The sequence below is a fragment of the Festucalex cinctus genome, chromosome 6 (assembly GCF_051991245.1).
Source record: "Festucalex cinctus isolate MCC-2025b chromosome 6, RoL_Fcin_1.0, whole genome shotgun sequence".
NCBI classification, from domain to species: domain Eukaryota; kingdom Metazoa; phylum Chordata; class Actinopteri; order Syngnathiformes; family Syngnathidae; genus Festucalex; species Festucalex cinctus.
The window spans coordinates 11,339,069-11,366,601 of NC_135416.1; the positions used below are offsets into that span (position 1 = coordinate 11,339,069).

The following is a 27,533-nucleotide window of genomic DNA, read 5'->3' on the forward strand; positions in this document are numbered from 1 at the left end:
GGTATTTTGTTCTCGTGTGGTTGCCGTAGTTAGCGATCCAAGATGGCCGATCTTCACAGATAGCTTCTTGACACTGCCCATTAGCTACAATGAGCTCAATAAGTTCCTGTCCAATGTGTGCGTTTGCAAAAAAGGCAGCGCAAACATGTTTCCGGCAGAGCTTCACGGGCAGACATTTTCAAGCAACTTATTTTTGAAGTTGACTTGGTCGACTTTTTCCCCAGCCCAACTTACGTGTTATGGTTAATTTATATTTATTTATGTGTGTATTTTTTCAATCCCAACTAATCGGATTGTGTTCGATTGTCAAGATTTCACTGTATGCAACTGTTTACCTTGACACTGCCCAAGTGCAAAAGCAGCGTCGAGTGTATTCTATGAATAATTCTGAATTTTTTCATTATACCTTTTCTCCTAACACTCTCTTAAACTTTTCCTCTCTCCTGCATGTCCCCATCCTCCTCTTTGCACTCAACTTTCACTGCAACTTTTTCTCCTTGCTCCAACTCCCACTACGTCATCCTCAACTCCATCCATCATCCCCTATCACCCCCCCCTCACCCCAACTGTGCTGCTTGTGTTTGTATGCAGCTCCGCTCGGGTGAGACGGCAGCCATCGTGGCCAGGGAGCTGGCAGAGCAGACCAAAGGGCTCCTGCGTCCTGGCGACGTGCCTTCCACCGTGCGGGCCATGGCCCAGCTGGTGGAGCTGCTCGACGTGCAGCTCAGGAACCTCACCCCCGGGGGCAAGGACAGCGCCGCCCGCAGCCTCACTAAGGTATTGCGTTGTCAACTAAATGTACAGGAAATCATTTGAAATGGGCTTTTCTCAACACACACAAAAAAAGTCAAAAATCCATGAAAACGTACATATTAGACAAAAACAACCAATAAAAATTATTGTCACTGTAGTTCCATAAATGTAGCTCAACTGAGCATACAGAGGATCTGTTTTATCAGCAGTGAACAAGGAAGAATTTAGTTCTGTAGTTTGTTCATGTAGGCATTCATTAAAGTGAGCCAAGTCATTGGGGACTCGCTGACTGGCTGCCTTGGCTGCCTAATTGACTGGCTGACTCATTTAATGGGAGACTGTTCCTTGATTGTCTTTGCTGAGGTCAACAGTGATACGCCGACTTTGGGAGCGAGACTGACAGCTGCTGCCAACTCTTATATACTCACTGTGGCTTTTTTTTTTTTTTTTTTAACTTTACTTTCTGAGTTACTGGGACTGCACCTATTTACACTCTCCCAATCTGTCGTTCTATCTCACTGCGACCTTTGCCCTTTCTCCTCGGTTATTTGAAATGAACTCATCAAAGCTTGTGTGCAAGTGGACTCCATTAATATTTGGTTTACTGTTGACCAAATGGCTAGTTAGAGGTTGAATTTCCAGATAAGTATTGTTGGCTGTGAGAGGAAAAGTGGTGCTCCTGATCTCATTAATGACCCCAATTCATAATTAAATCGCTGCATTTGAAAATGATGACCATTCATGTTTGAGTGGATTACAATAAAAGCCTTAATAGTAGATACAGAAAATGAATGGAAGAATCTGCGAGTGAGAAAAAAAAAAAAAAATCCAAGCATGTTGCACCACTGGAGAAAAATATCAGTTAACTTTTTAATGAAATTCTCTCTGTTTGATGATAGAAAACATACACACAACATGCTGAAGACAAAAGCCAAAAGTACTTGATCTGTGTTGCTACAGGACAAAGATAAATAACTGATAGATATTGTAGTATGTTATATGTTCTGTTTGCTTCAACATATCAAAAATTCACACGTACAACATACAACAATGACTTGTTTCTTGGCCTGTTGAACAATTATTATTCATTCAACAATGGCACCACACCATAGCCCAGTCAGAAATAGAGATACAGTAGACCGATAAGTGTTTTCCAGGATTTATATCGATCCCGATTATTAGAAGTTAAGGAGGCCAATAACTATTATTTTGAGCTAATATTAACTCATTTTCTCCCAGCCATTTTCACAGAAGCAATCCCGTTTTTTTTTACTGGATTTCGACAGATTTTGCAAGAACATTGTGTTCTATTGCTATAAAAACATGGAACCTATCAAAAGAAAGATTAAAGTCTTTTCTTTCATCAGGAAAAAGAATCTTCTATGTGTTTGTTTTGCAGAAATTAGCATTATAATATAGCTAAATCAATTTTCACACATCTGTTTAGAATTGTGAGTAATTGAGCTTTTTTTTTTCAACATGGCCTTGGTTGATCTCCTTTGTTCTGCTGCCACCTGCTGGCCGTTTGTGTAATAACTACCATTTCTGCAACCGTTCTTTGCAGTTGAGAGTCTGCATGAAAGGCTTCTGTATGCTCTAGCATTAAAAAACAAAAAAAACAAAAAAAAACGTACAAATACGTCTTTGGGGCACTTATAACATTAAAAAAAAACAGATTTATAAGTCATTGGGAGCAAATGTTTTCATTATAGCGGAAAATGTTGGCATCAAAATTTTAGAAACTCCAAACTAACTTTTTTTTATTTTTTAAGCAACTTTTAAATATAGCAAAATATTTTATTATTATTTTTCTTTTTTAGGAAATATACATTTTTGGTTTAAATTTATGACAAAACGTTCAGTGACCTCTCAGTCTAAAAACGTTAAATAAAAACCTTAAACAAGTAAATAGCTCCCTATTGATTTGTATAGTAAATAACGTTTTCTGAAATATATAACGACCGGAAATATCTTTTTTTTTTTTTTTGAAACAAAAAAACAGAAGTTGCAGACAGTTGCCAGGGTAAGCAGTATCTCTTATAAAGTTAACTAGAAATTTAAATCAATAGCTCCCTGAAGTTAACACAATTTTAAATTTTATTTAAAAGATCTATTTTCATTCGTGTGATTCTTTAAAACGACAAATTGTGAATATCAGCACCGATAGTCGGTCTGGCCGATAATCGGTCTATTCCTAGTCAGAAATCTGTGTAGCCCCAGTTAAGCTCTTCCAGCATTTTATTTGATATTTTAAAACATATTTATAAATCATTTTCGCTCTCTTTTTTTTTTTTTTTTTTTTTAAGGGGAAAAATAAAAAATAAAAAATCATTTTCTCAATCACGCACCCTTTTAGCCCCGGTAGAGAAATCCTGGCACCATGTCTGCATTTATGGTGTCTTTATGAACTACATTTGCTGTAAAAAGTTGTCAAACTAAAATATGACCAAACAGTTTTAATTGGAGAGTGACAATATATTTTTACTAGCCTTTTCTGTAGGCGTGAGGTCACTTGGGAAACAAACGCAGCACAAAGAATAAGAGAAATGTGCGTGTTTTGGGAGATGTGTTGAAAACAAAGGTGAGTGAGAAGAATAATGATCTATTTTCAATCTATCCGAGTGATGTTAATGACATATCTATGTGAGCGCGTATGTTTGCTCACCCGAAGCCACGTGCGCGTGCGTGAGATTGCGAGGTGTCACATCGCTAACAGTTGAATTGTTTGAATTTACAGCTTCAGAAGAGAGAGAGATCCTGCAGGTTTTTCACACAGGTATTTCCGCTTCCTGGTATCCGTTGATTGCTTTGCCATACCCCGCTTTTTGTGTGCGCGTGTGTGTGTGTTTTTTTGTTTTTTTTTTACTTTCACACTCAGCATGTACTTTATCAAGCAAGCCTGTGTGTGATATCACACGTTTGCGATGCGCTCTGTTGGTTTGTAGTTATACTCTGCAGCAGAGGTTTTACAATTTGAATTGAAACCCTTTGAGGAGGGGGGCTAATTTAACTTCATCCTTGCCCATAACGATAAAAAATCATCAGCATCAATCAAGGGAATCCACAGGTGTTTGCTGACAGTACTTTCATCTCCTCAAAGGGTTTGCTTCTTTTGTTTTCATTTCCATTTTTTTCCCTATCATTTGCAATCAGAGGTACAGATAAGAGACCATGATCAATATCAATAGTAGCTCATCTATTTTGCAGGACCGTGCGCCGGGTTGTAAACGGCCTGCCTGGAAGCAAAATGACTCGCTATCCATCTCCATTCATTGAAACGTCTCTGCCGCCACCGCTGCATCAGAGAAAGTGAAGTGGAATGATGGATAGTTTGTTGCACGCCGGTTCTTGATCATGGTCTCGCTCCTTTAAAATCAGACTAACGTGTGTCTGCTCTGCTCAGTGTTCATGGCTTCGATGTCCTTGTCGCTCTGTGGATTGTGATTCACGTTGCAACCTTGAACACACAATGTGATATCATTTAAACATGTTTTTATTTGTGTCCGTAAACATTGCTATTAACTAAATGGCTTTCAGTCAAAAACACATTTTAATTTGGGGTGTCAAAATTAGTGTGTTAATTTTGCGTTAATTTAAAAGTTCCTTTCACGCCACTAATTTTCTCATGTCTGGGGTCACGCCAGGGTTAAGTTTGAATTCATGACTTGTCAAGTTGGGTTCATGACCGTGAGGTCAAGTGTCTGTTATGTACTGATGTAACAAGTGTCTGTTTTGAACTGTTGTAACTAGCATCTAGTTTCAACTGGTTTTAGGCTATGTGATGCTATGTGATGTCAAGAATCTTTAATCCCTTTACCTGGTCAACAGCCAATCAGATAATCCCATGTCAGTCCTGTTACCCACATGTCTAGCCACAACCAATCAGATCGATTTCTTGTCTATATAAGCCTCCTGAGGTCGGATTATTACTTCTGTTACCACTGTCCCTCTGTGCAACTCTCTTTGTTTCTCGTCTAGTCAAGTTTGTTCTACGACTCTCGATGTGAATAAATAGTTAAAACCTTATTTGTGTCTGCGCTTTGGGATCCAACCCCCGGCTCATGACATTTTTTTTTAACGCATGATTAATGACCGCCCCTTATTTGGAAAGCCTGCACTGGGGGAATTCCAGTTGCAACGCAGCAGGCACGTCAACATCAAAATTTAGCAGTAATAAATGTAATAATAATGCATGTACACAATTTCACAAGTTACTTCACGAAAGATTAGATAGCTCTTAATATGAAAAATGTCTTCCAAAGGCAATTATGCCATCTAGTGGCAGAGAAATAACCTCAACACAAATCGTCACACTCATTTTTTTACAGTGCAGTACATATTTTTAATTTTAACTTCAAGCAATTTTATGAATTATTGTGAAAATACTGTATCAATTACTAAAAGATGCAGTCATTTTTTTCTATTAGTTTAACATTTAGTTCCACTTTTATGTTAACAAGAGTATGAAACTTAGAAAAAATATTTTATTGTGCAATTTATTCTACATTTAGTACAGATATAAAATGTGTGATTAATAGTTAACTATTGAAGTCATGTGATTAATTACAATGAAAAAAAATTATTTATTTATTTATTTATTTATTTATTTATTAGAAATTAGTAAAATCATAGTGGGGGGTTTTTCTGGTCCCAAGTCAAAGTTAAAAATATAGGATGTTCCAAGATAACATAAAACCTAACCATAACACATCACAAAACCAGGAAAAAGAAAAAAAAAATTTTTAAAAACATACAAATCCAAAAATTTCACAACTCTAAAATTACATGGTAAAGAATAAGAGTGCGTGTAGTAGAAGTACAATCTCTCCTTAAAAGAATCCTTGCTAACCCTTCAAAGGAAGAGACAAGTCACATTTATTGAGTCCGTTCATCTTCTTGGTTGCTATCTTCAAGATCCTGTTGACCCACTAGACTGCGAATTTGCAGCCAAACACCCTCATTGAATCTGTGGAGTCGATCACTGGAAGCAATTCCACTGATGTAGAGATGGGAATTTCTCTCCAAGAGGAGTCACTTCTACTGGCTCGGCTCCCTGATAAGAGCTGGCTCCAAAGTGGCCTCTGAATTTTTGGTTGTTTGTTGTATCTTGTGTAAAATGAATTACTAATTTTAAAAAAATGCCCAGGGCAGGTTGCTTGTAAACAAAACAGCTCAAGAACTTGCTCCTGTTGTTCACTTGGTGATTTGCTGTTTGAAACCGACACACAACACAGATGCGTTTCATGAAATAGTCTCTCTTGGATGGTTTTGTGCAGGTATCATATTTCACGCTCACAATTTTTATTAGTAGCAAGTCTAATATCCAAATGTTTCAAAATGTTGACTGAAAATGCACAAAACGAACATGCAGCTTATGGGTGTATCCATTTGTTATTATTTCGTGAAAATTGAGAGGAAACTGCACCATGAGAAGACGCCAAATGATATATATATATATATATATATATATATATATATATATATATATATATATATATATATATATATATATATATATATAAGGGGTGTTAAAAAAAATCGATTCGGCGATATATCGCGATACTACATCGCGCGATTCTCGAATCGATTCAATTAAAAAAAAAATCTATTTTTTTTATTTATTTTTTTATTTTTTTTAAGAGCTCATAATTGTTCATTCGGTAGTCTTACCGATTCAACGTCTTATCATCATTGCCTTTTTTTTTTATTTTTAAACTTCCATTTTTAATGGAAAAATATTCAACAAAACGTCTGACTTCGGGTTAGGATTCACACCTTGAGCATGGAAGAATGTTATATGAACGGAACATTAAGCCTTAATATTTTATTTTAATGCTGTTCAAACATGAAACAGATTACAACCTCTATAAGACTGAAATTTCAGATAAATAAATAAATAATACATTTTCATATAAATCTTACACTCTACAAGTTTACTGATTAGTATTTTCTAAATTTGAATGAAAAAAATCGCAACAATCGACTTATAAATTCGTATCGGGATTAATTGGTATCGAATCGAATCGTGACCTGTGAATCGTGATACGAATCGAATCGTCAGGTACTAGGCAATTCACACCCCTAATATATATATATATATATATATATATATATATATATATAAATATAATCTCACTGTGTGGTTCAACAAGGCACGTTAACTTTAACAGAATCAATTATGACTTTCGGCTAGACTCACTCTAAAAACAGTTGGGTCAAAAATAACCCAACTACGTGTCAAAAATGGACGAACCCTCTATTTGGCTCAATTTTACCCAACTTTGAGTCAAGAAATGGGTCTTTTAGTGTAAAACAACTCCTAAATATTGGTCATATCCTTGACTTGGGTCAAAAAATTGGGTCATTTTGTATAAAACAACCCAGAAAGTTGTGTCAAATTGACCCATAGAGTGGCTTAGTCCATTTTTGATCCATAATTGGGTTACTTTTGACCCAACTGATTTTAGAGTGCTGATTTGAGCGAAGCAGCATCATTCCGAAGTGGCCCACAAGCACCCCAACGGCAAGCGAGGCGTGACGAGTACAGTAAAGCTATGCCGGTACCGTGCAGCTGCCGTGCCAATCGATAACCACCGAGAAAGTACAGTGGAAATGGGCGAAGTATCTTTGGTGTAATCCTCTTAACAAACAAAGAAAGCAGAATGGCACTCTAGAATTTGGACTCCCTTAGAAGAGGTAATAACACAAAGACAAGGCACCACAGCACCTACCTCATCTGTGTGCCGGAGACAGCCTGCAGCGTCTCATTTTTGCTCACGCACACACACGCACGCACGCACGCATTCATACACACCCTTGATGGGCTAGCTCTTTTTCTCCTGATGCAGGCTGTTTTTTTTTTTTTCCCAACCTCCCCTTCTTTGCAAAATCTATCCACGTCAGCACCAGTCAGCAATGTCACATCAACGAACATGGCTTATAACTGTATGCGAACTGACACGCACGCGACGCACACGTCGCCGATGTATAAATATAAACTCCCCTGATGATCTTTCCACTGTCACATCACAGCGGTGCGCCATTTATTTATTTTTTGATGCCTTCCCTTCGATCTTTTACGTCGCCGATCCATCGGCTCCTTCCAGTTTCCGAACGTGACATCACAACACACCTTCTGCGTTGGCGGGGGTGGAAGTGATCGATTATATAATTAGCCTGTGTAATGCAAAACAAAATTATAGCAGCAGTCCCCTACTCTGCCAGATAGAAATGTGCGTGATTAGGGATGTGGTGTGTTGCTGCCCTCTCCTCGTTAATTATCTGCTGCACTAATTGTCAAGTGAGGAGAGCGTGCAGGAGGTTTGGGTTCTTAATAGAGATGAAAAATAATTGAATTCTCTTCCCACTTTCTCTCTCTCTCTCCTTTTCTCTCTCACTCACACACACACATTCCGTTTGGGGAACTGGGGACTCGTTTCATGTACACTAAATTGGCAATTTATTCGTGATGAAGTTGGTTATTTGAAGAGGCTTTGATGCTGCAGGCTGGTTGATGGAGGGAGGTAGCGTGTGCAAGGTGCACGGAGAGGAAGATTGATGGAGAGCACGCGTGGTAGAAATTCAACAGAAAGACAACGGGCATTTGACTACTTTTCTTTGAAGGCCCATGGGGAGCATTTGTAAATCAATGGATGGATTGATGATTATTTTTTGAGGGTGCACAGCTTGTTGGAAGTGTGAGAGAGTAAGAAATGTTTTAACTGGAATGATTGGCTTTAAACTTGTGCCAGTTCGTAAAAACTTGTACCTGAGCTCATACAGCAAGTCGGTTTTCACATATTTACTATTTAACCACTGAATCCTGTATAAGTTTGAATGGTTGACTAATTTTTAGTGTTGTTCCGATACCGTTTTTTGGCTCCCGATACCGATACCGATACCCATCAGTATCGGCCGATACCGATACCATATGTCATGTGACCAGCAGTTGACCAATCACAGCGTAGTAGTTCTTTCAACGTGTTGGCCAAACGCTCTCTCAATACGGCGCTGATACAACAGCGCCCCCTGCTGTAAAGTGTACTGACTTTGCGCTTGTGGATCATGGGTTTTCGGCACGTAAAACTGCTCGGCAGAATATCGCTGCCAAAGGTCACGTGAGTTGTATCCGTAAATGTAGAATAGCTTTTTACGTACGCAAAACATTTTGTTGTTGTTGTAATTGAAGATATGCTTCTTTGTGTAGGTAGAACAAGTTTAGTGTACGTGGATCACGTTGTGTACGTAGATGAGGTTTTTTGTGTTTACGGGATTTTGGCATGATTCTAACTCCATATTTATTTTCCTCGATACCGAATTACAAGAGGAAAATAAGGGCCACAATACAGTAGGGACTCATGCAGTTGCATGCTGGATGTATTGCAGCACTTTTACAGCTCGTTTAGAATGCCTTCACAAAAGCCTCACCTTCTGGAGACAAACACAAGGCTTAGTCAGGTGTAGACACTATTCCATTGATTTCGCTAATGTTTTTCACATAGCAAAAAGCTGATGACGTTATGGATTTAAATGAGTGGAGTCATCACTCTGCTGCTTGCAGCCAAGATCTGATTAATCAACAATCAATTCCATATGATTGAATTCTCAAGGATCAGTTAGTATGTCGTTCACTTGCAGAAACAGAAATGTGATCAGACCAAAAAAAGAATGGGCAGTGAGGAGACTGCAATGCTCAATGACAATGTCTAATGTGCCCTCTATTTATGGATGGCGGGTCAGAACATGACATGCTGTGAATGTAAAGCCCGATTTAGCTCTAAACTCGTTCTGTCAGGAAGGACAGAAGAGAAGTCCGACAACAAATGACAGAAAAGCCTGCTTCTCGGATGAAAACATTCTCAAAAACATGCACTTTCTTCAAGAGCAGTCAAGCGAGAAAGAAAAGATTTTTTTTTTCTACTTTTACATCCGAATGCTGTCAGTTTAAAAGTGCGTCTCGCCGTGCGTGAGCGTACGCACCGGCCGTCCACGGGCGAGCGCTCATGCGTGCGTGCGCACGTGGAGCCCTCGCGTTGCTGCGAGAAGTGGAACAGGCCGCCTCTCGTCTGTCTTGCCGCTCTTGTTTACGCTGGATTACCCCAACGCTTCAAAGGAGTTCACTTCTGCCCCATTTACTGGCGTGCATGCGTGCGTTCAATGTGCACATGAGCGTCCCTGTTATGTGCATACACAAATGCAGAAATGAACACCGTTATCTTTTTCCGCAGAGCGAGTAACCCCCTAAAAAAGGGGCCATAATTTTAGCCCTCCAGTCGCCAGAATTGTGTAGACGTCACCAAAGGCAACTGTGCTTTAAAGCATACACACACGCACACACAACTATCAACTCCATGACTTTTATGATGTGTAGATGTCTGGACCTGAAAGAAATCGCATACCTTCTCCTCTGCAGATGTAATCTCGGCAGCGGAGAATTACATTTCAATGGAAAAAAATTATAGGGAATAGAAAATGCAAGATAATCAAAAGTTCAATAAAAAGCTATGAGAAGTTTAATGAGAGTTAGATGGGATGGTGGGTGGCAGTTGGTGGTTATCTGAAACACATCAAAGTACAGCATGAGGGAATGGAAAACAGAGCCTGCACTGAGAATAGTCTCAGCAAGTGGAGCAGAATGATGCACTGCAATGCCTCTCCTCTTGAGCCCCCCAATGCACACACACACACACACACAAACACATCTCATACATTTGTAAGCTCGCATATTAAACAAAAAGGCACCCACACACTGCTTTTCATATCTTGTCATTTTCATTTTCTATCAGATGTGATTCCCAATACGTAAAAGGAAGCACAAAGAAATACTGTAACTGATATTTATCTTAAATAATGTGTACTAGGGTTGTGGACAAACCCATTGTGACCCAATCACATTATTACAAGTCATTACTAATACATGTTCCTAGCACAGGGGTCACCAAGTAGCCCGCAAAGACCACATGAGTAGTCTGCAAGCCCCTTCTAAAAAGAACTCACCACTGATGGCACAATTGTAATTTTCCAGGATTGATCAATTGAAAATGTGAACACTGGCACATATTTATAGAAATAAAATGTATTGACAATCAGTTTAATTGTCACTGTCTTCACATAAATGAATATCATTAATTTCTAATGATAACACTTATAACGAGGGCCCAACCAATATGGAGGTGTTTTTTTTTAGCCTGTGCCAAGTCCAATATTTGGCAAATCAAAATTCTGATAACCAATTATTTAGCTAATTAATTAAAAAACATAACACTAACTGTAATAAAAATATGAATAACAGCCCCAATGTCTGACTGTTTTATGCAGTAGTACTTTGTCCTTTAGTATTTATTTAACTAAACTAACTAACTTACCAGCCCCTTCAATTGGCTGGCAACCAGTACAGGGTGTACCTCGCCTACTGCCCGAAGCCAGCTGTGATAGGCTCCAGCACCCCCACGACCCTTGTGAGGAGCAAGTGGTTAAGAAAATGGATGGATGGATGGATGGATGGATGGATGGATGGATGGATGGATGGATGGATGGATGGATGGATGGATGGATGGATAAATAACTAACTTAGCGGTAACTAAAATAGAGAGGTAACATTTTTTTTTAAATGGCCAATTTTTTCACCTATTTATTTTGTGGGTGGATATTTGAACATTGTTATCTTTGTCCATCTATGCTGTAATGTTTTTTGTTTTTTTTGTTTGTTTTTTTGTTTTTTTTAGGGGGTGTCATTTTTGGATTATTTTATAATAGCTAATATTGGCCAATTAAATCGTTCGGGCCCTAATAATACCATCATTAAAGATAATTTGAGCAAATTTATTATTTCAGAAGAGTGTCTCAAACTGGTATCCACTTTCATTAATAATTACCCAAGTCGTCATCTTTATTTATATAGCGCTTTCAAGAAGTAACTCAGCTTCAAAAAGGTTGACGACCCCTGTCTCAGTAAAACTGTGACCTATTTTCTGTACAGAAGAAATTTTTCTGTAGTGAATGAAGAACTTTAAAAATTCTTTTTAATAATCAGTCTAAATCCTAGGTGGACAATTTATTGAGAAGTTATGCTGACTTCAAGACTTGAACCAGAAGCTGACATGTGATATATTGAAAGCAATTATTGCAGATCTGAAAAGTTTGAATCAAGAGTTTTGATATGAGATGCGGGTCAATATGGTTATGTCCATGGTGTTCTGGGAAAATCACATTAAATAGCAGATTTAAAAAAAAATGGCACAGTCTAATTTGACAAGGTAAATATTAATTAAATTCTATGTTTCATTGTTGTGTGTAAAGTTCTCCATCAGAGGCTTTGTTGAAGCTTGATGTTGACTAAACAGGAAAAATCGAATGTTTTTGCACGTGGCACGCATTTGTGTGTTTAATATTATGTCCAACTTCTATTTGTTTGCCGAATCACTGGCTTAATTAGTTTGGTTTACAAGCAGCCATTCCCCAACTCATGCAACATGCATCACAGCTAATTAGCTGCTAGCTGGAGCGGGGCATCACACTATAATTTTAGCATCCCGGATTCATTTCATATGTGATTATACCGAGGTTTATTTGAATAAAAAGAAAACAGTTTGGATTGAATTTAGCGGTCATATTGTGTGATTTTAGCAAATTGACATGCATAAGTTGTCACTTTTATCTGTGAGTTAAAAAAAAAAAAAAAAAAAAAAAACTAAATGTGTACGTAATGTAAGATTTGACGTAGTTTGAATCAATAAAGCTTGGTTCAAACATCTGAAGAAAATTGTAAGTGAATGGATGGCGGTAATCTAAATTCATATTGTTCGGCCTTGTGGAAGGTATGCACTCAACTAAGTACCATTTATTTTTATGTCCATTACGATCCCCTTCAGATCGCCAATAAACAGACATATTTCACTCATCTCCCGAACCCCTGCCATTCCTCACCAACGAGCCCTTATGCTTGTATAAGGCCACCTGCTCTCCTCCAGCTTCCTTCTCGAGAGGCAGCAAAAGAGCGAGACACGAGTGAGCGATGGCGGGACGTTTGCAGAGAGGATGCTTTACAAGTCGGGAGTGAGAAATAGAGGAAAAATTGAGAGGCAGATGGGAGGGTGCGATGTGTGCCTATGATAGCACCTGTATTCGCTCTTCTACTTCTCCCAGGGGACGCCTGTCACCGTGGAAGCACTGGACTGTTTTATCGCTCTCCCATGACTCCCTTCGTGTCTCTTCCCCCTCCACGCCCGGCCCCCTCCTTTTCTCAGTTTCTCTATCTCTCCCAGGGTCTTTTAAAATGTGTCTGAAAATGAGGAGGCAAATTCTTAAGAGCATGAAGGAATGTGGGCTGGAGACAAAATAAGTATTGTTTCCGAAAAGATATTTCTTCTGCTACATTTCTTCCATTTACTTGGCTAATCATTTTAAACTCCAAGCTGCTATGCATGGCTGAATGTGACCCAGTAGACAATCGCATATATCATTTCTTCTCTGAACCATCCAGAACACCAACTCAAAAAGGCAGTGTTTGTTTTGAAACATAAAAGATACTCCTGCATGAAGCCGCAATCAGCTCATTAGTTTAGTTTGATTTTCAGAACAAACAGCTGGAAGATTTTTAATGGCGCTTTTATACTAGCATCCTTAGTCCCTTTTAATTGGACTCTAGGTGTGTTTCCTAAACTTTTGGTCAGATCCAAAATAGATCCAACTTTTCAATGTAAAGTACATTAGAACATGAACCAACTCTGGTCTGGTTACTCTGTGGTGAAAAAAAAAATGCATTCCAATTATGACCTGATCAACCTGAGGAAATCAGGCTGTACCCATGCTGTGTCTCAACAAATGATCTGAGAAAGGCTGTGCCGAAACGTCGGCACATTAATTAAAGATATTTTTGGCATCTGATAAGTGAATGCTGTGTGATGCTGTTTTTGGAATTTTTACCCGAAAGGGCACATCATTGTGACAGAAACAAGTGGCATATAACAGATGGTACTAGCTTGTATGAGAATAGCATGACATAGCAATAAGTATCATATGAGCATAACTGATGGCATTAGCATTTGATAATAGTGCGACATAGCTAAAAGTGGCATATAACAAATATAAACAAATGATAGTGTTAGCATGTATGAGCATAGCATGATGTATCAACAAGTAGCATGTAAACAAAAGGTATTAGCATGAATATAGCTGTCATGATATCAAGTCACATATGAGGAGAGCATGATATAGCAACATGTAGCATATAGATGGTGTTAGCATGTATGAGGATACCCTGACGTAGCAACAAGTAGCATATAAACAGATGGTGTTAGCTTGTATGAAGATAGCATAACATCAACAAGTAGCACATGCAGATGGCATTAGCCTTTATGAGGCTAGCTGCTAGCACAAAGTAGCAACAAGGAGCATACAAACAAATGGCATTAGCATGTATGAGGCTAGCATAACATAGCAACAAGAAGCATATAAACAGAAGGTATTAGCATGTGTGAGGGTATCTGTGCTGGCATGACGTAACAAGTCGCATATAAACATAGCATGATGTAGCTTAGCCTATAAACATGATATTACTATGTTAGCAGATATGAGGACAACATGCCTTATAGCAGCCCGGTGAAGGCAAACCATTTGCTCATGATGTTGAAAAAAATAAAAAATCCAGTCAGCTTTATCGGTGTAGCTACTGTAGTCGTCTGTACTGTCCATTCTCTTGAGTAATAAGAGAAAAGGTTTGTTGTGATATGGTTTTGTTTTGTTTTTTGTTTTTATTGTGTGAAAGGCAGCTTTACCTTGGGGGGGGGACAAGTTTATAAACCCAGCAAATGATTGGGTCACATTTTTTGAAAATGTGCTTTTTAATGTTGTTTTATTTCTTTTGCCGTCTGCATGGGAATGCTGCATTTGCATCCCTTACATTTTTGTCAACATAATTTATCAACATGATAAATGAGAGGCTACTACATTCCCATTGTCTCGTGTTATTGACTACGCTTGTCACGGAACACTAATGTTACATGCACTGTTAATGGATTGGCATTAACTGGTCACGTTCCAATCATTTATTAAGTGTTTCCTTCAATGTTTCTGTTCGCCCCTCAGGCCATGGTGGAGACGGTGAATAATTTGCTGCAGCCGCGAGCCCAGACAGCGTGGAGAGAGCTGTCCACCGGCGAGCAGCTGCACTCGGCCACGCTGCTTCTCGACACGGTGGAGACCGGCGCTTTTATGTTAGCTGACAACCTCCTCAAGACCGACACTGTGCAGGAGACTACTGACAACATCCGTGAGTAGTTTTAAAAATACTGCTCCCCAATGTAGACTGTCGAAAAGAAAAGTCATTTTAACAGTGGACAAAAGGTTTAGATATTAAATTCATACTGTAGTACACAGAGGATGAATTGAATTTGTATTTCTTGTCCCCCAAGTTGTTTTTCAGGTATGGTTCGTGGCCAATTAGTCCCACATTTTTTACTTACTTACACTTGTTAAAAGTATACGTTAGAAGTTTGCTCTATGTGATTATTGTTTTTTATTTTTTAAATGAATAGTTCGAATTAAATAAATATTTTTTAAAAATATGTAGCTCAAGGATAAAGACTTGCTCAAATGTGCAGATGTATCTTCTCTCCTAACTGTGATTTAATGGAAGTAGTCCATTAGAATTTCGCATGAATGAAGTATTATTTGTATTAGACTGTATTATTGAGCTGCCTGAAGAACTGTGGCAAGTATGAGGTGTTGTTAATTTTAGCACTTGGAACATGCCAACATTATTAGAGCACAAATTGAAAAGGTAGAAAGTTGTTTAACAATACTTGTCGCTTTGATACCGACGCCCTGAGATTCAGAATCAAAGTAAATCTTTAATAAAGATCTTTAATTGCTTTTCACAGTGATTATCACATTTGCCTAAAATAATTCTGTGCTAGGGGATAGCGGCTTCTTGAATTTGCAAGATGCATGCGCACGTGTTACACTGAGCGGGTGTGTGTAACTGTCAAAGGCAAGGCAGGATGAAGAGCTTCAATGAGAAGCTTTGACTCCACTGAGACGTCTGCTGAGTGAACACAAGATAGAGGGGGAAAATGACCTTGAGGCTCCCATAACAGGGAATGAATTTGTCAAAGACACCTGTTTTTTTCATACCTAACACACACACGTGCACATATTTCTAGGCAAAGAAAAACAAAGCTAGTTATTATTATAGCGTTGTGCATCCTGCCTTCTCTTCTCTGCCTCACGGTCCTCCATCATTTCTCCTCTCACTGATCCCATCATTCTGATCAGTCGGCTGCAGAGAAAAAAAAAGTCTGAAATATGGCCGAGTGAAAAGCCGAAAAGTGTCCATGCTCAGGGCCTGCCTTCAATTTAGTCCTTGTAAAGGGACAGAACCTATGCAGGGTTGGTCACTGCTCAACCACATCCTGCGGAGGATGTCTTGTCAGCGTTTTATAGTTCTCTGCCGCTCGCCACTTGGATGATTGTTCTATTTTTAAGGTGGAATCCCGTTCATTTTAAGGGTTAGCTAAACTTAAATATAACAGAAGTCACTGAGGTCTCTCATGGGAACATGTTGGTTGTCAGTACTGGGCCAAATTTTCAAGCGATCGTCCTAGAACGACCAGGGAACAACAGTTGAATCTTGCTGCTGTAAATAGTAAATCCTTGTTGTGGCAGATGCCCCATGCTAAACTACCCACATACGTCCCACAGTTGTTGCCATGACTATTTCTGTTTCTTAACATTTCCTCTTCTACGTTCTTTTGGTGGTTGGCAGAGGTGGACACTTCCGTCGTTTACGTCATTGACGGATCTTTCAGCGAGTGCTTCCGCATTTTCGGCGAGTGAGTTCTGTTGCGATGCCACAAATAAATACACGTACTAAGCATCGACTGAAGCAGGTTTACGTCCATTAATTAGGTCAGACCAGTACGTGTATTTTTTCGCTGCTTTGCGTCATAAAGCATGCGCCAAAATGCGGAAGCACTGGCCAAAAGGTGGGCACACGATGGGCAACGGAAGTGCCCATCTCTGGTGGTTGGCAAATACTTTTGGTGCATTACCGCCATCTTCTCTAGCATGTGGCTTCCACTATGACAAGGATTTACGATTTACACCAAAAAGCGCAATAACTAGAATTCTACCTTTAGCCACAATGTGATGGACAATTCTAGTTAAGGAAAGCCATTTTGAAAGTATGAAGAAAAACATTTTTGTAGTTAGAAGCGGAAGTTTTCAGTACGACCGGAATTCGTCGGCTGCCGTCAACACTTTTAGGGAACGTTTTTTTTGTTTTGTTTTGTTTTTTTGCTAGTCCGAGCGCTACCGTTCTGGGTCTCGGGTCTCAGAGTGACTTATGTTTGTTTTTGTTTTTTTTCTTTTTTTTCTTCTTCTTCATGATGCATTTATTTTTTTTATTCTTTTTTTTTGACTGGTGCGACTTACACTTCGAAGCAACATATAGTCCGAAAAAGACGGTACAGTTGACATCAGAGGACTGATTTTACAATTTGGAGTTAAATAATGGTTCTAAATGATTACTATTATTATTAAAATACTTGTTGATTAAGTTGATCATCGATTATTGGTCGACATCTTTACAGCAAATTGCTAAGGCTTATTTCTATTATTTACGAGACTTCAGACAGAAGATTATTGTTTGGACCCAATGTTCAGTCTCACAAAAATGATTGTTGTGTATCTGTGTAAGTACCCGAATCACTTAGAATAATCATCTAATACAAGAGGTTGAGGTAGCTATTGCTAACCGCCAAACTTAAAGTGAATTTCCTTACTGCTAATCAGTGATCGCTTCACAAGAACAAGACACGGTGATTTGTAGTTTGCGTGTTGGCCTTCATTTCATCTGCACCCACAACATGGAGTGTCATTCTTGTCTTTTCCTCCTTCACCCTGCTCCTCCTCCTCTCTACCCGTGTGTGGTTTGATCTTACGTTTCCCACACATCACATCAAGCAGCACCCCCGGTGCGAAGGCTCACTCCGCTTGTATGTTACGCCATCAGAGGTGAAAAGGAGGAGCAGGAAGGGAAATGAAGCCAGAGACGACGAGCAATGAAGACTCAACGAGTGCGTGCTCGAGGCTGATGGCGGTGGTGGAATGTCACATGATGCTCTGAGTTTTTCTTTCACATCACTAGGCAATGAAATCACAGCTATTCACCTAATGTGCTTCGAACATTACACTTTACCCACTTCAGTTGAAATAGGTTTCATTGCCACAAACTGTCATTTGCTTTTCCCTCCTTGCTCCTTAACACCAAAATGTAGGCTAGCTCATCGCCAAAGAACTAAAAACAGGAAATAATCTTGCTGTGTGCTCATTTCTCTTTTTTTGTGCCGTTAATCTTCCCTCCCAGCTAATCCAGTGGGCAGATCCGCCGCGATTATCTCTTCTTTTTATTCATAACTGGCCTGATCACACTTCTCATCATGCTCCTCTACTTCCTCTCCCTTCTATCCCTACTTTCCCCCCCACTGAGTCTTTCATGGATGTGTGCAACAGGAATATGAATGACATCCCGAAGAAGCCCAAGAAGCATGTGACATTATTGAATGTGTACGCTTCAGTAATAGGCATATGATTTAATTATTAGCGATAGCAAAGGAGTGATTTGAAGGGATAACACGGCGGCATCAGCACGCACACGTGTGATGACAATAATGAACGAGTGTGTTTCTTATGATGTGGATCGTCATGACAAGGATGCTTTAATTAGCTTAGGCGCAGCTTGTTTTGATAGCCCGCCGAGATGTGTATGGATGTGCGCGTGTGTTTGTGGCTGGGTCTTGTCGTTCGAGCCACAGTAAGAAAACAAAGATGTTGGGCTCCTTCAAAGTTTGTTGACATACTTCCTGAGGTGATGTTAGATATTGGATAGTGGACAAATGTTTATTGGGCAGCTTAACAGCAAGCTAGATTGTGTTTTATTGGTTATTTTCTGGTATGTGTACAAAGACTCATGATGGAGAGCTGTAACAAGAATAATATAAAATAAATAAATAATAAATAGATAAATAAAAGAATAGAAATACGTTCAAACTGTCATACATATATATATATATATATATATATATATATATATATATATATATATATATATATATATATATATATATATATATATACACATTGAGTTTAAAGAATATCAAGTAATCAAACTGAAAACATAGCAAAATAATTTTCTCATGATTTTAATTTTTCATCTCAAATGGAAAATAAAGGTTTGAAAGTAGCAATAAGTGGCTTTAATGGGCTCTTTTTTTTTTTTTTTACTTTATTGTATTTATTTATTTATTTAGTTTTTTTTTACTGTGGCTCCCTTTTAAGACTTTGTAGCTAATTAAAATCATCAGCAAGTTTTTTTTTGTTTTGTTTTTTTTAAACCAGTACACACCAGTCAGAGGCATCACATCACTTTTTCAAATAATGATACAACTAAATTGTTTGGTTGAACAATGTTACAAGATGATCTTGGGTTGTCATGGCGATGACTGATGCTATGTTCTTTATTTAATAGCCAGGGTTCAATCCCTACAATGTGGAAGGTGTTTGTTCAAGGTGAAATGACACCAAATTCCGACAACCCTTCATCCCAATCCTGTAACTGAAATGTCTTCTTTTTAGCTCATTTCAGAACCTCAATTTGACCTCTCCCTCTACCCACAACCCTCCTGCTAGACCTCCTCTTTTCATCTAAAATGTCTTTGTGTGGTTGATTTGATGTGTGAGCTGTTTTCACATGGAAAGCAGTGTCTAAATCATCAAATCTCTCCGAAACCCATGATAGTGATACACCAAAGCCTTAATTAGTTGTTAATTAGAGTCTTTATCTATTACATTACGCAGCCCTAATCAAGGATGTGCTAACAAACTCCGACGGCCAAATTAGATTCACACAATGTAAGGATTATCTACCTAAAGACACTGTTGCCACTTTAGTGTTTAAAAGATAATTTACTTCACTTTAATGAGTGTCAGATATTTTTAGTTTTGAGGTATGAGTGAGAATTGCTTGAGGAACGACGTCCGTGAAGCACTTAGTGAGAAAACACGCTTTGTACAAGAGTCTACAAAACAAACCTGATGTAACATGCTGTGCAATGACTTGACTTGAGGGTGTGTTAATGTGTATGTGTATGTGTGTGTGTGTGTTCCAGAGTTGGAAGTGGCTCGGCTTAGCACGGATGGGAGCCTCACCGACTTGACATTCCCTCAGTCTGAGCTACACGGAAACTCCATCCAGCTGTCAGCCAGCACTCTCAAGCAGCACGGTAGAAACGGTAACGAGGAAATCTCAGACTCTCGCGCCAACCGATCTCTCACACTAACTCCTGCTTGTGGTGATCCGGCTCAACTCCGTGCTGATTTCCAACAGGTGAGATACGGATGGCCTTTGTCCTCTATAGGAACTTGGGTTCCTATCTTTCCACGGAGAACGCCAGCGTCCGACTGAGCAGCGAGGCCGTCTACCCCAACTATTCGGTCATTGTCAACTCCCCCGTCATCATGGCATCCATCAACAAGGAGAGCAACAAGGTTTACCTGTCGGAACCTGTCATCTTCACCGTTAAACATCTCCAGGTGAGTAAGGCTCACACAAACAATTGTGCAAAGACATAAGCTCATTTATTTCTGTTTACTTCTACTACTCTCTGAAATGTATTTTTCTAGTTACATTAAAGTCACATTAACTCATTCACTGCCAATGACGACTATAGACGTCAAAAATAAAATTAAATAAAATTAAATAAAAATTTTAATTAAAAAAAAAAGAAATTTCAATTTAGTTTTAGTTATAGTCTTCTGACTAAATATAATTAAAGCCTTAGTCATAACTTAGTCACCTGATTGTATTTGAGTTTTAATCCAACTTTAGTCGAAAAAAATAAAGAGCAATTTTAGTCGACTAAATTGACTTCTGGAGGTCGAGACCCAGTTTGTGGTCTCAGTTAGACCAAGACCAATCACTATGCACGATGGTAGCACTTAGTAATGAAATTGTTGTCATTGTTGTTATTAATAACAATTGGGATTAATAACTCTGAATGAAAACAATGTATAACTAAAACTAAATTCAAATTTCTTGTCAAAATTTGCACTGGCTGTTTGCTTGGATTTTTGACGTCTATAGTCGTCATTGGCAGTGAATGAGTTAAAGGTGGATTCAATGATGTTCTCGAAAAGTGGAAGCCGAACATCTGTTTGTCACGTTTGAAAAACTGCGCATGCGGAAGACCATCCTACCAGCTCTCCTGCTCGTTCTGCAGATTGATTGACAGGCTCGAGAAACAATCGTTAAGATGACCAATCCGGAAGACGCAGCGACAAAAAATATTCTTGAACCCACCTTTAATGGTGGACAAAGTTAGGAAAATATTTGACTTTTCTTTTTTTCTTTTTTTCTTTTTTTTTAATGAAAAAAAAAGGCTTTTTTTAAACATTATTATACATTTTACATACTATTTATACGACTGTGAAAAAGCTAAAGTTGTTGTACTAAAAATAGCTGCAACTAAAATTTAAAGAAATAATTTGGTTATCAATAATAATAATAGAATAAAATGTTTGCAAATGTTCCATATATATTAAAAAAAGAAAACTAACACTAAAACTAATAAAAAACAAAACCAAGCCATTTTCGAAAAAATAAAAACTAATTATAAAAAACGTAACTTAATAAACCTGCTCTAAATACTAATTAAAAAATCTGAATAAAAAAAGTCAAAACGAAAGAAAAATCCCAAATTGCTGCAAAAGTGCTACATCTAAGTGCTTTAAAGATCCCTTGATTCATAATTACAAGGCCCAATACTTTTGTCCATAAAGCATGTAAAGAAGGGATTTTTAAAGTAGCAAATCCCAGCACAACACTCAACAAGTAAATTGTAATAACGAGGGTCAGGGGCCTTATTTGTGATTAAAAACTCTCCGAAACACATTAGTACTTTTAAATTGTCATTCCCTTTATGATGTGTCGCTTTTATATACCCTGATAGGCTTTAAAAAGTCATTGTAGTCCCTGAGAACCAATTGGGCTAAATAGTGTGGTCCTCTCACGTCGGCTGGCTGAGAACTTTTTAAACAGTTTGTTAACAGTTTTATCACATCTGATCTGATTTTACTATTGGAACATGACTGATATATATTGTACATACATTTGAGGCTGCCCATTGGGAGACATTTTAGATGGCCATTCAAAGTTTGTAGTGATCACGCCAGAGAGTTTTAAAGGTCTACAGGTATTTATTTGTTGACGTTTGTCGTAATTTTAGAGACTATTTTATAGTGTACATGAGGATTCACCCCCAAGGAGAATAATTGTTACCATCCCAGATTATTTTATTGAAAATCAAACTACCATTGACTGTTTCTGACTGCTCGTGCAGCATGCAAGTCCAGTTTGTCGGCAGTAAAAGAACACTTCATGTTTTAGGTGCTCATTTGGAAAGTAGCACTCACATTCCTCCGTTGTCACACCACCACCAGCTCCTTCACTCACAATCTCACACACAAGCAGCCTTTGCTGCGTCACCTCTTGACATGACATTTGTCGCTGCGTATTCTGTCCCTTCTGTTTGTTGTACTCTAATCGTTCTACCCCATCCTGTTTGTTTCACCGAGCCCTCCAAATGTTTTCTCACACAATTCCGTTATTCTATCATCTTCGCCATCCCTGCCTCCTGCTTTTTGTCCCATCTTTAAATCGACTTCCCGTTTCTTCTTCACCAGCATTCCGAAGAGAACTTCAATCCCAACTGTTCCTTTTGGAGCTACTCCAAGCGCACCATGACGGGATTTTGGTCCACGCAGGACTGTCGTCTGCTGGCTACCAATCGCACTCACACCAGCTGTTCCTGCACTCACCTCACCAGCTTTGCCGTGCTCATGGCCCACGTGGAGGTCAAGGTAGGCGGTGACTTTGGTTGAGCCTGACCAGCATGCTTCTGGAAAGAATCATTTGAGATTCCATGCAAGGCTGCAGTAACACATCTTAAAAAGGAGGGAGGTGGAGGACAGGAAGAGAATGGGCCACGGCATCTGGCAAATGGATTTAAAACTCTCTAGACTCCACCACTTAGTTATCATACTTTGGAAAGTTTTACAAGTGATTTGACAAACTCTATTAAGACGTCCTGATCATAATATCAGATGTTACTATTTAAATTATAACAAACCAGGGACTTAAAACACACAATCTAGATATAGTAGATAGCAGTGGCGGGCCATGCATTTTGTACTTTATCTTTCAATCGGGACTTAATCCACCTCTCCTTTGCGAAAATGCAACAGCACGCAACTGTGGCACATTTACAGTTCGAATCAATACTAGTGTTGTTCCGCAAAGGTGCCGATTCTGCATTAAAACAGTGGTATCGGTGAGTACTCACAAGTAACATGCCGATACCATTAATTCCAACACTAATATAGGATTTTGGATGCAGCATCATGTGTCTTGCTCGTGCACAACATTCACTGATATGTAACATGTTCACTGCATGCCGATCTAAGATATCCTATTGGCCCTTGAATGCTCTGAACCAATGGCAGGACAGCTTTTTCATGTTGAGAAAAAAAAAAAACTAACCAAAAAAACCTTAGGTATCGGTATCGGCCGATACTGTAAAGCTGGGTATCGGTATCGGGGGCCAAAAAATGGTATCGGAACAACATTAATCAATACTAATCTAATAACATTTCAAAACACAAACATTTAATAAATCACATTATACTCCACAGAGATGCAGAATGTTAAATGTATTGTGGGCAGCCGCCAACCAATCAGAGTACGGAAAAATGCTGACATCATCAAGGGCCGGCCCCCTGTCCACAGATTTGTATATATGAATGGAATAACACTGCCACTTAGTCACCGTTAAAAGAAGTGATGCCAGCAGCGCCCATCTTTACGTTGCCATTCGCTAAGCTTGCACAGCTTAATGAATACGCATATTGGTTTCTTTGCAGCTTTTCACGTTATTTACTGTCACTTTGGTGAAAATGCAATAGTGTGTGGCGTGCGGTTGTAGCAACGTACGTTTCATCGCTAAGAATATGATTATTAATTTTCTGTTAAGGTGTATCTGAGTGCTACTCAAAGAGTTAGTTCATTGTCGCAACGTTTGCTTAACGTTTTGACGGTTTAGATTGTCACAAGGATATGCAAGGCTGACGCTTGCACGAATTGGCGAACTAGTCGTAATGTGGCGTGAAGTGTTTGAAATGTTAAAAATTTTTGTCACGACAAAATTTCGCGACCGGGACGTGAACTATGCGCAAACTGTTCGTGAACTCGTCTGGACGATGCGGGAAGGATGCGCGCCATGCCACAACTGTCACGAAGTGCCACGAATAGGGGTTGGGGAGGCCCCCTTTTTATATGGCGTGCCCAAGTCGGCACGACACCGTCCAGATTGCGCGAACTCGTCGTGCAAATGTGGGAAGTGCGTAAACTATGCGCAAACTATGCGCGAACTATGCGCAAACTCGTCGTGCCAGTTCATGTCAATGTGGACACGAATGGTCACGCATTCGTGAAGTCGTCGTGAACAGTGTGGAAACCTCCCATTTCGTGCCCCACAATGGCACGACTTGCCACGACAAGATCGTGGCCAAAAGTCATGCATGTGTCAGCCTTGCAATATGTCGTACGTTAAAATTTACTTGCAACAAGCAAAAGGTTTCAAACATTTGTCGAACGTTTAGTGAAAGTTGTGACCTTTAACGAGAAATCAAAATGTGCTACCTTTGCAAACATTAGAAAAAGTTTGCGTGAATCGTGTCCCAAATATTGAGATAATATACTCTGAATCACATGAATGATGAAAAATATAATATAATTCTCTGAATGGTCAATGTAAACAGTGAAGTTCATTCTTTGAGAAGCTCTCATGACTCCATATGGGGTTCCTAGCAAAAAACACGCACTGACGTGTTTTCAGCAAACAAAAAAACAGAAGTTGCCAGTAAAAATTGCAATGTAAGATGGCTGCCCTCTGGCTTCAGCCGCGGGGGGCCAATTACTAGTCATACATAATGCTGCATTCAAGGAAGGTGTGAAGTTGGATTTATCCCACACAAAATATCTCACTTTCAAACCTCAAAGTGATTGATGCCAATTTAAACAACAAAGATTGTTGATTACGATCAATTGTTTGCTATTCTGGTTAACGCAGTCAGTCCAAATCACGTAAGAATAAAGAGATAAATACTATATGTTTATAATAGGGTCAATTATGTTTTGCTATTCACTGCCTCTCAGCCAGAGGACGAGTGTTATTTCAAAGAGAGGTCATTGTCAGGGCTCGCTTACTTGGCGGCCGTATGCGAATGCAGCGTGAGGCTTTGAAACGGTATATCGATCACGCCACTGCTGTGTTGAACACAGATCAGCTTGCCAGCTTGCAGGACACTGATAGATAGAGGTGGAACACCTGTGCAACACTGTGGAACGCCCTGACTCCGAACGCTCAATGACACACAGCCAGACCGCCATCATTCACGTCTGGGAGGGTCATTTCATGTCATTGTTTGTTTCATATTCTGGTCAGATATACACTGCTTGTGTTTTTCTCTCGTGTTGTTCACAGAAAGCAGACAGCATCCACGACCTGCTCCTGGACGTAATCACCTGGGTGGGCATCCTGCTGTCCCTGGTCTGCCTGCTCATCTGCATCTTCACCTTCTGCTTTTTCCGCGGGCTGCAGAGCGACCGCAACACCATCCATAAGAACCTCTGCATCAGCCTCTTCATTGCTGAGTCGCTCTTCCTGGTCGGAATCAACAGAGCAGACCAGCCGGTAAGAAAACAGATGCAATATGGTAGGACCAGGCAGTCTTTTTTTTTTTTTTTAATAGCGTTGCAGAAATCACTGCTGTTGTATGCATTATATGGACAAAATACTTTGGAAATTTGGAGCATTATTATTATGGTTATTATTATTATTATTATTATTATTATTATTATTATTATTATTATTGGGCAGCACAGGGGTTGAGTTTTTAGCACGTCCGCCTCCCAGTACGGAGGACTCGGGTTCGAGTCCAGGCTCTGGCCTTCCTGGGTGGAGTTTGCATGTTCTCCCCGTCCCTGTGTGGGTCTTCTCCGGGTACTCCGGTCTCCTCCCACATTCCAAAGACATGCTTGGCAGGTTACTTGAACTCTATGAATTGTCCCTAGGTGTGCTTGTGAGTAAGAGTGGTTGTTTGTTTCTGTGTGCCCTGCGATTGGCTGGCAACCAGTCCAGGGTGTACTGCCTGAAACCAGCTGGGAGAGGCTCCAGCACCCCCGCGACCCTTGTGAGGAATAAGCGGATCAGTAAATGGATTATTATTATTATTATTATTATTATTATTATTATTATTATTATTAACTATTATTATTATTATTATTATTATTATTAACTTGTCCTGGGCCAGAAATATTAACTTTTTTAGGGGTGTCGGGCGATTAAAATTTTTAATCGTAATTAATCGCATGACTTCAGTATTTAACTCAGGATTAATCATAAATGTTATATCTGTTCTAAATGTACAATAAAATGTACAATATTTTTTTCTAAGTTTTCATACTCTTGTCAACATAAAAGTGGAAAACAAATGTTAAACTAATAGAAATATAGCTTTGTCTTTTAATCATGGATCAGTATTTTAATGTCATAATAATTCGTAAAATTGAGTTAAAATTAAAAAGCTGTACGGTACTGTGAAAAAAACGAGTGTGATATTGATTTGTGTTGAGGTCATTTTTCTGTCACTAGATGGCATAATTGTATTTGTAAGACATTGGTGACAGCTCAATGCATTTTCCTTTTCATATTAAGAGCTATCTAATCTTTAACATGAAATAATGTGTGAAATTCTGCACATTTTGAAAATTGTAAAATACAGCTTGACCCAACCCAGACTCCACAAATAACCATATTACGTACATGCAGGCAAAGGAGAGATGTTAAACTGAAAAGGATGTGCAAACGTTATGTACCTTTTGAGCTCAGGAACACGCTCAGTGCCTTGCTCAAGGGCACCTTTATAGTAGTCAGAAAGCAAACTAGCATCTCTCCAACAGCTAGTTTCCATCTGACATTTTCTTCAAACTTGATCTTGTGATTCCAAAACCTTAAGTCCTTGCAAATGAGCCACTGTCATCATGTGCAGTAGTAATGCGTGTGGTACAAGATGGCTGAGGAAGCTTAAATTAAAAATAAAAAAACGGAATGAAACAGGTTTCAATTTCTTCCTGACCCACAAGCCACTCTTTTTTTTTTTTTTCACTCAGATTAATTGCCAAAAAATCCGGCACTGAAAAAATCTCTAATAAAGGCTTTGTAGTCAAACCAGCATTACATAACATTTTTCTTTTAATTGTGTGAAGTAAAAAAAAAAAAAACAGTAATAGAAGTAACTTTGCGTGACTGAAATGTCTTATATGGAATGCAGAAGACCCATTTTCTTTTCTTTTTTTTTTTTTTTATTTAAGTGGGGAACCTTTTTCCTATCAGAGAGTCATTTCAGTTTATAAGTCCCATACTATATACAGTGCTCAGCATATATCGTATGAGTACACCCCCTTCGAAAAATGTAAACATTTTATTCAATATCTCAATGAACATAAGAACAATTTGCTAAATTTTGACAAAATGTTTTCTGTAGAATATGCACTTCTCACAATATGAAACTAAGGTTGTAATAGAATGCATAGATTACAAAATCTTCAGTTTAATGAAATTAAGTAATGCAAAAAAAAAAAAAAAAAAAAATGCATTCCACAACAG

General features: G+C 38.9%; 1 protein-coding gene across 14 annotated transcripts in view; it reads left to right on the forward strand.

Moving 5' to 3' along the window:
- adgrl3.1 (adhesion G protein-coupled receptor L3.1) overlaps window positions 1-27,533 on the forward strand; it is a 191,157-nt gene that overhangs the window by 129,727 nt on the left and 33,897 nt on the right. For 12 of the 14 annotated variants that reach the window (XM_077523786.1, XM_077523789.1, XM_077523790.1 and 9 more), the window contains exons 10-16: window positions 592-777; window positions 3,491-3,529; window positions 14,839-15,022; window positions 19,920-20,042; window positions 20,138-20,343; window positions 22,492-22,668; window positions 25,350-25,559. In XM_077523786.1, the coding sequence (XP_077379912.1) occupies window positions 592-777; window positions 3,491-3,529; window positions 14,839-15,022; window positions 19,920-20,042; window positions 20,138-20,343; window positions 22,492-22,668; window positions 25,350-25,559 (1,125 nt within the window). The remainder of the gene's footprint in view (window positions 1-591; window positions 778-3,490; window positions 3,530-14,838; window positions 15,023-19,919; window positions 20,043-20,137; window positions 20,344-22,491; window positions 22,669-25,349; window positions 25,560-27,533) is intronic. The other 2 variants (XM_077523787.1, XM_077523799.1) reach the window with 1 other exon arrangement.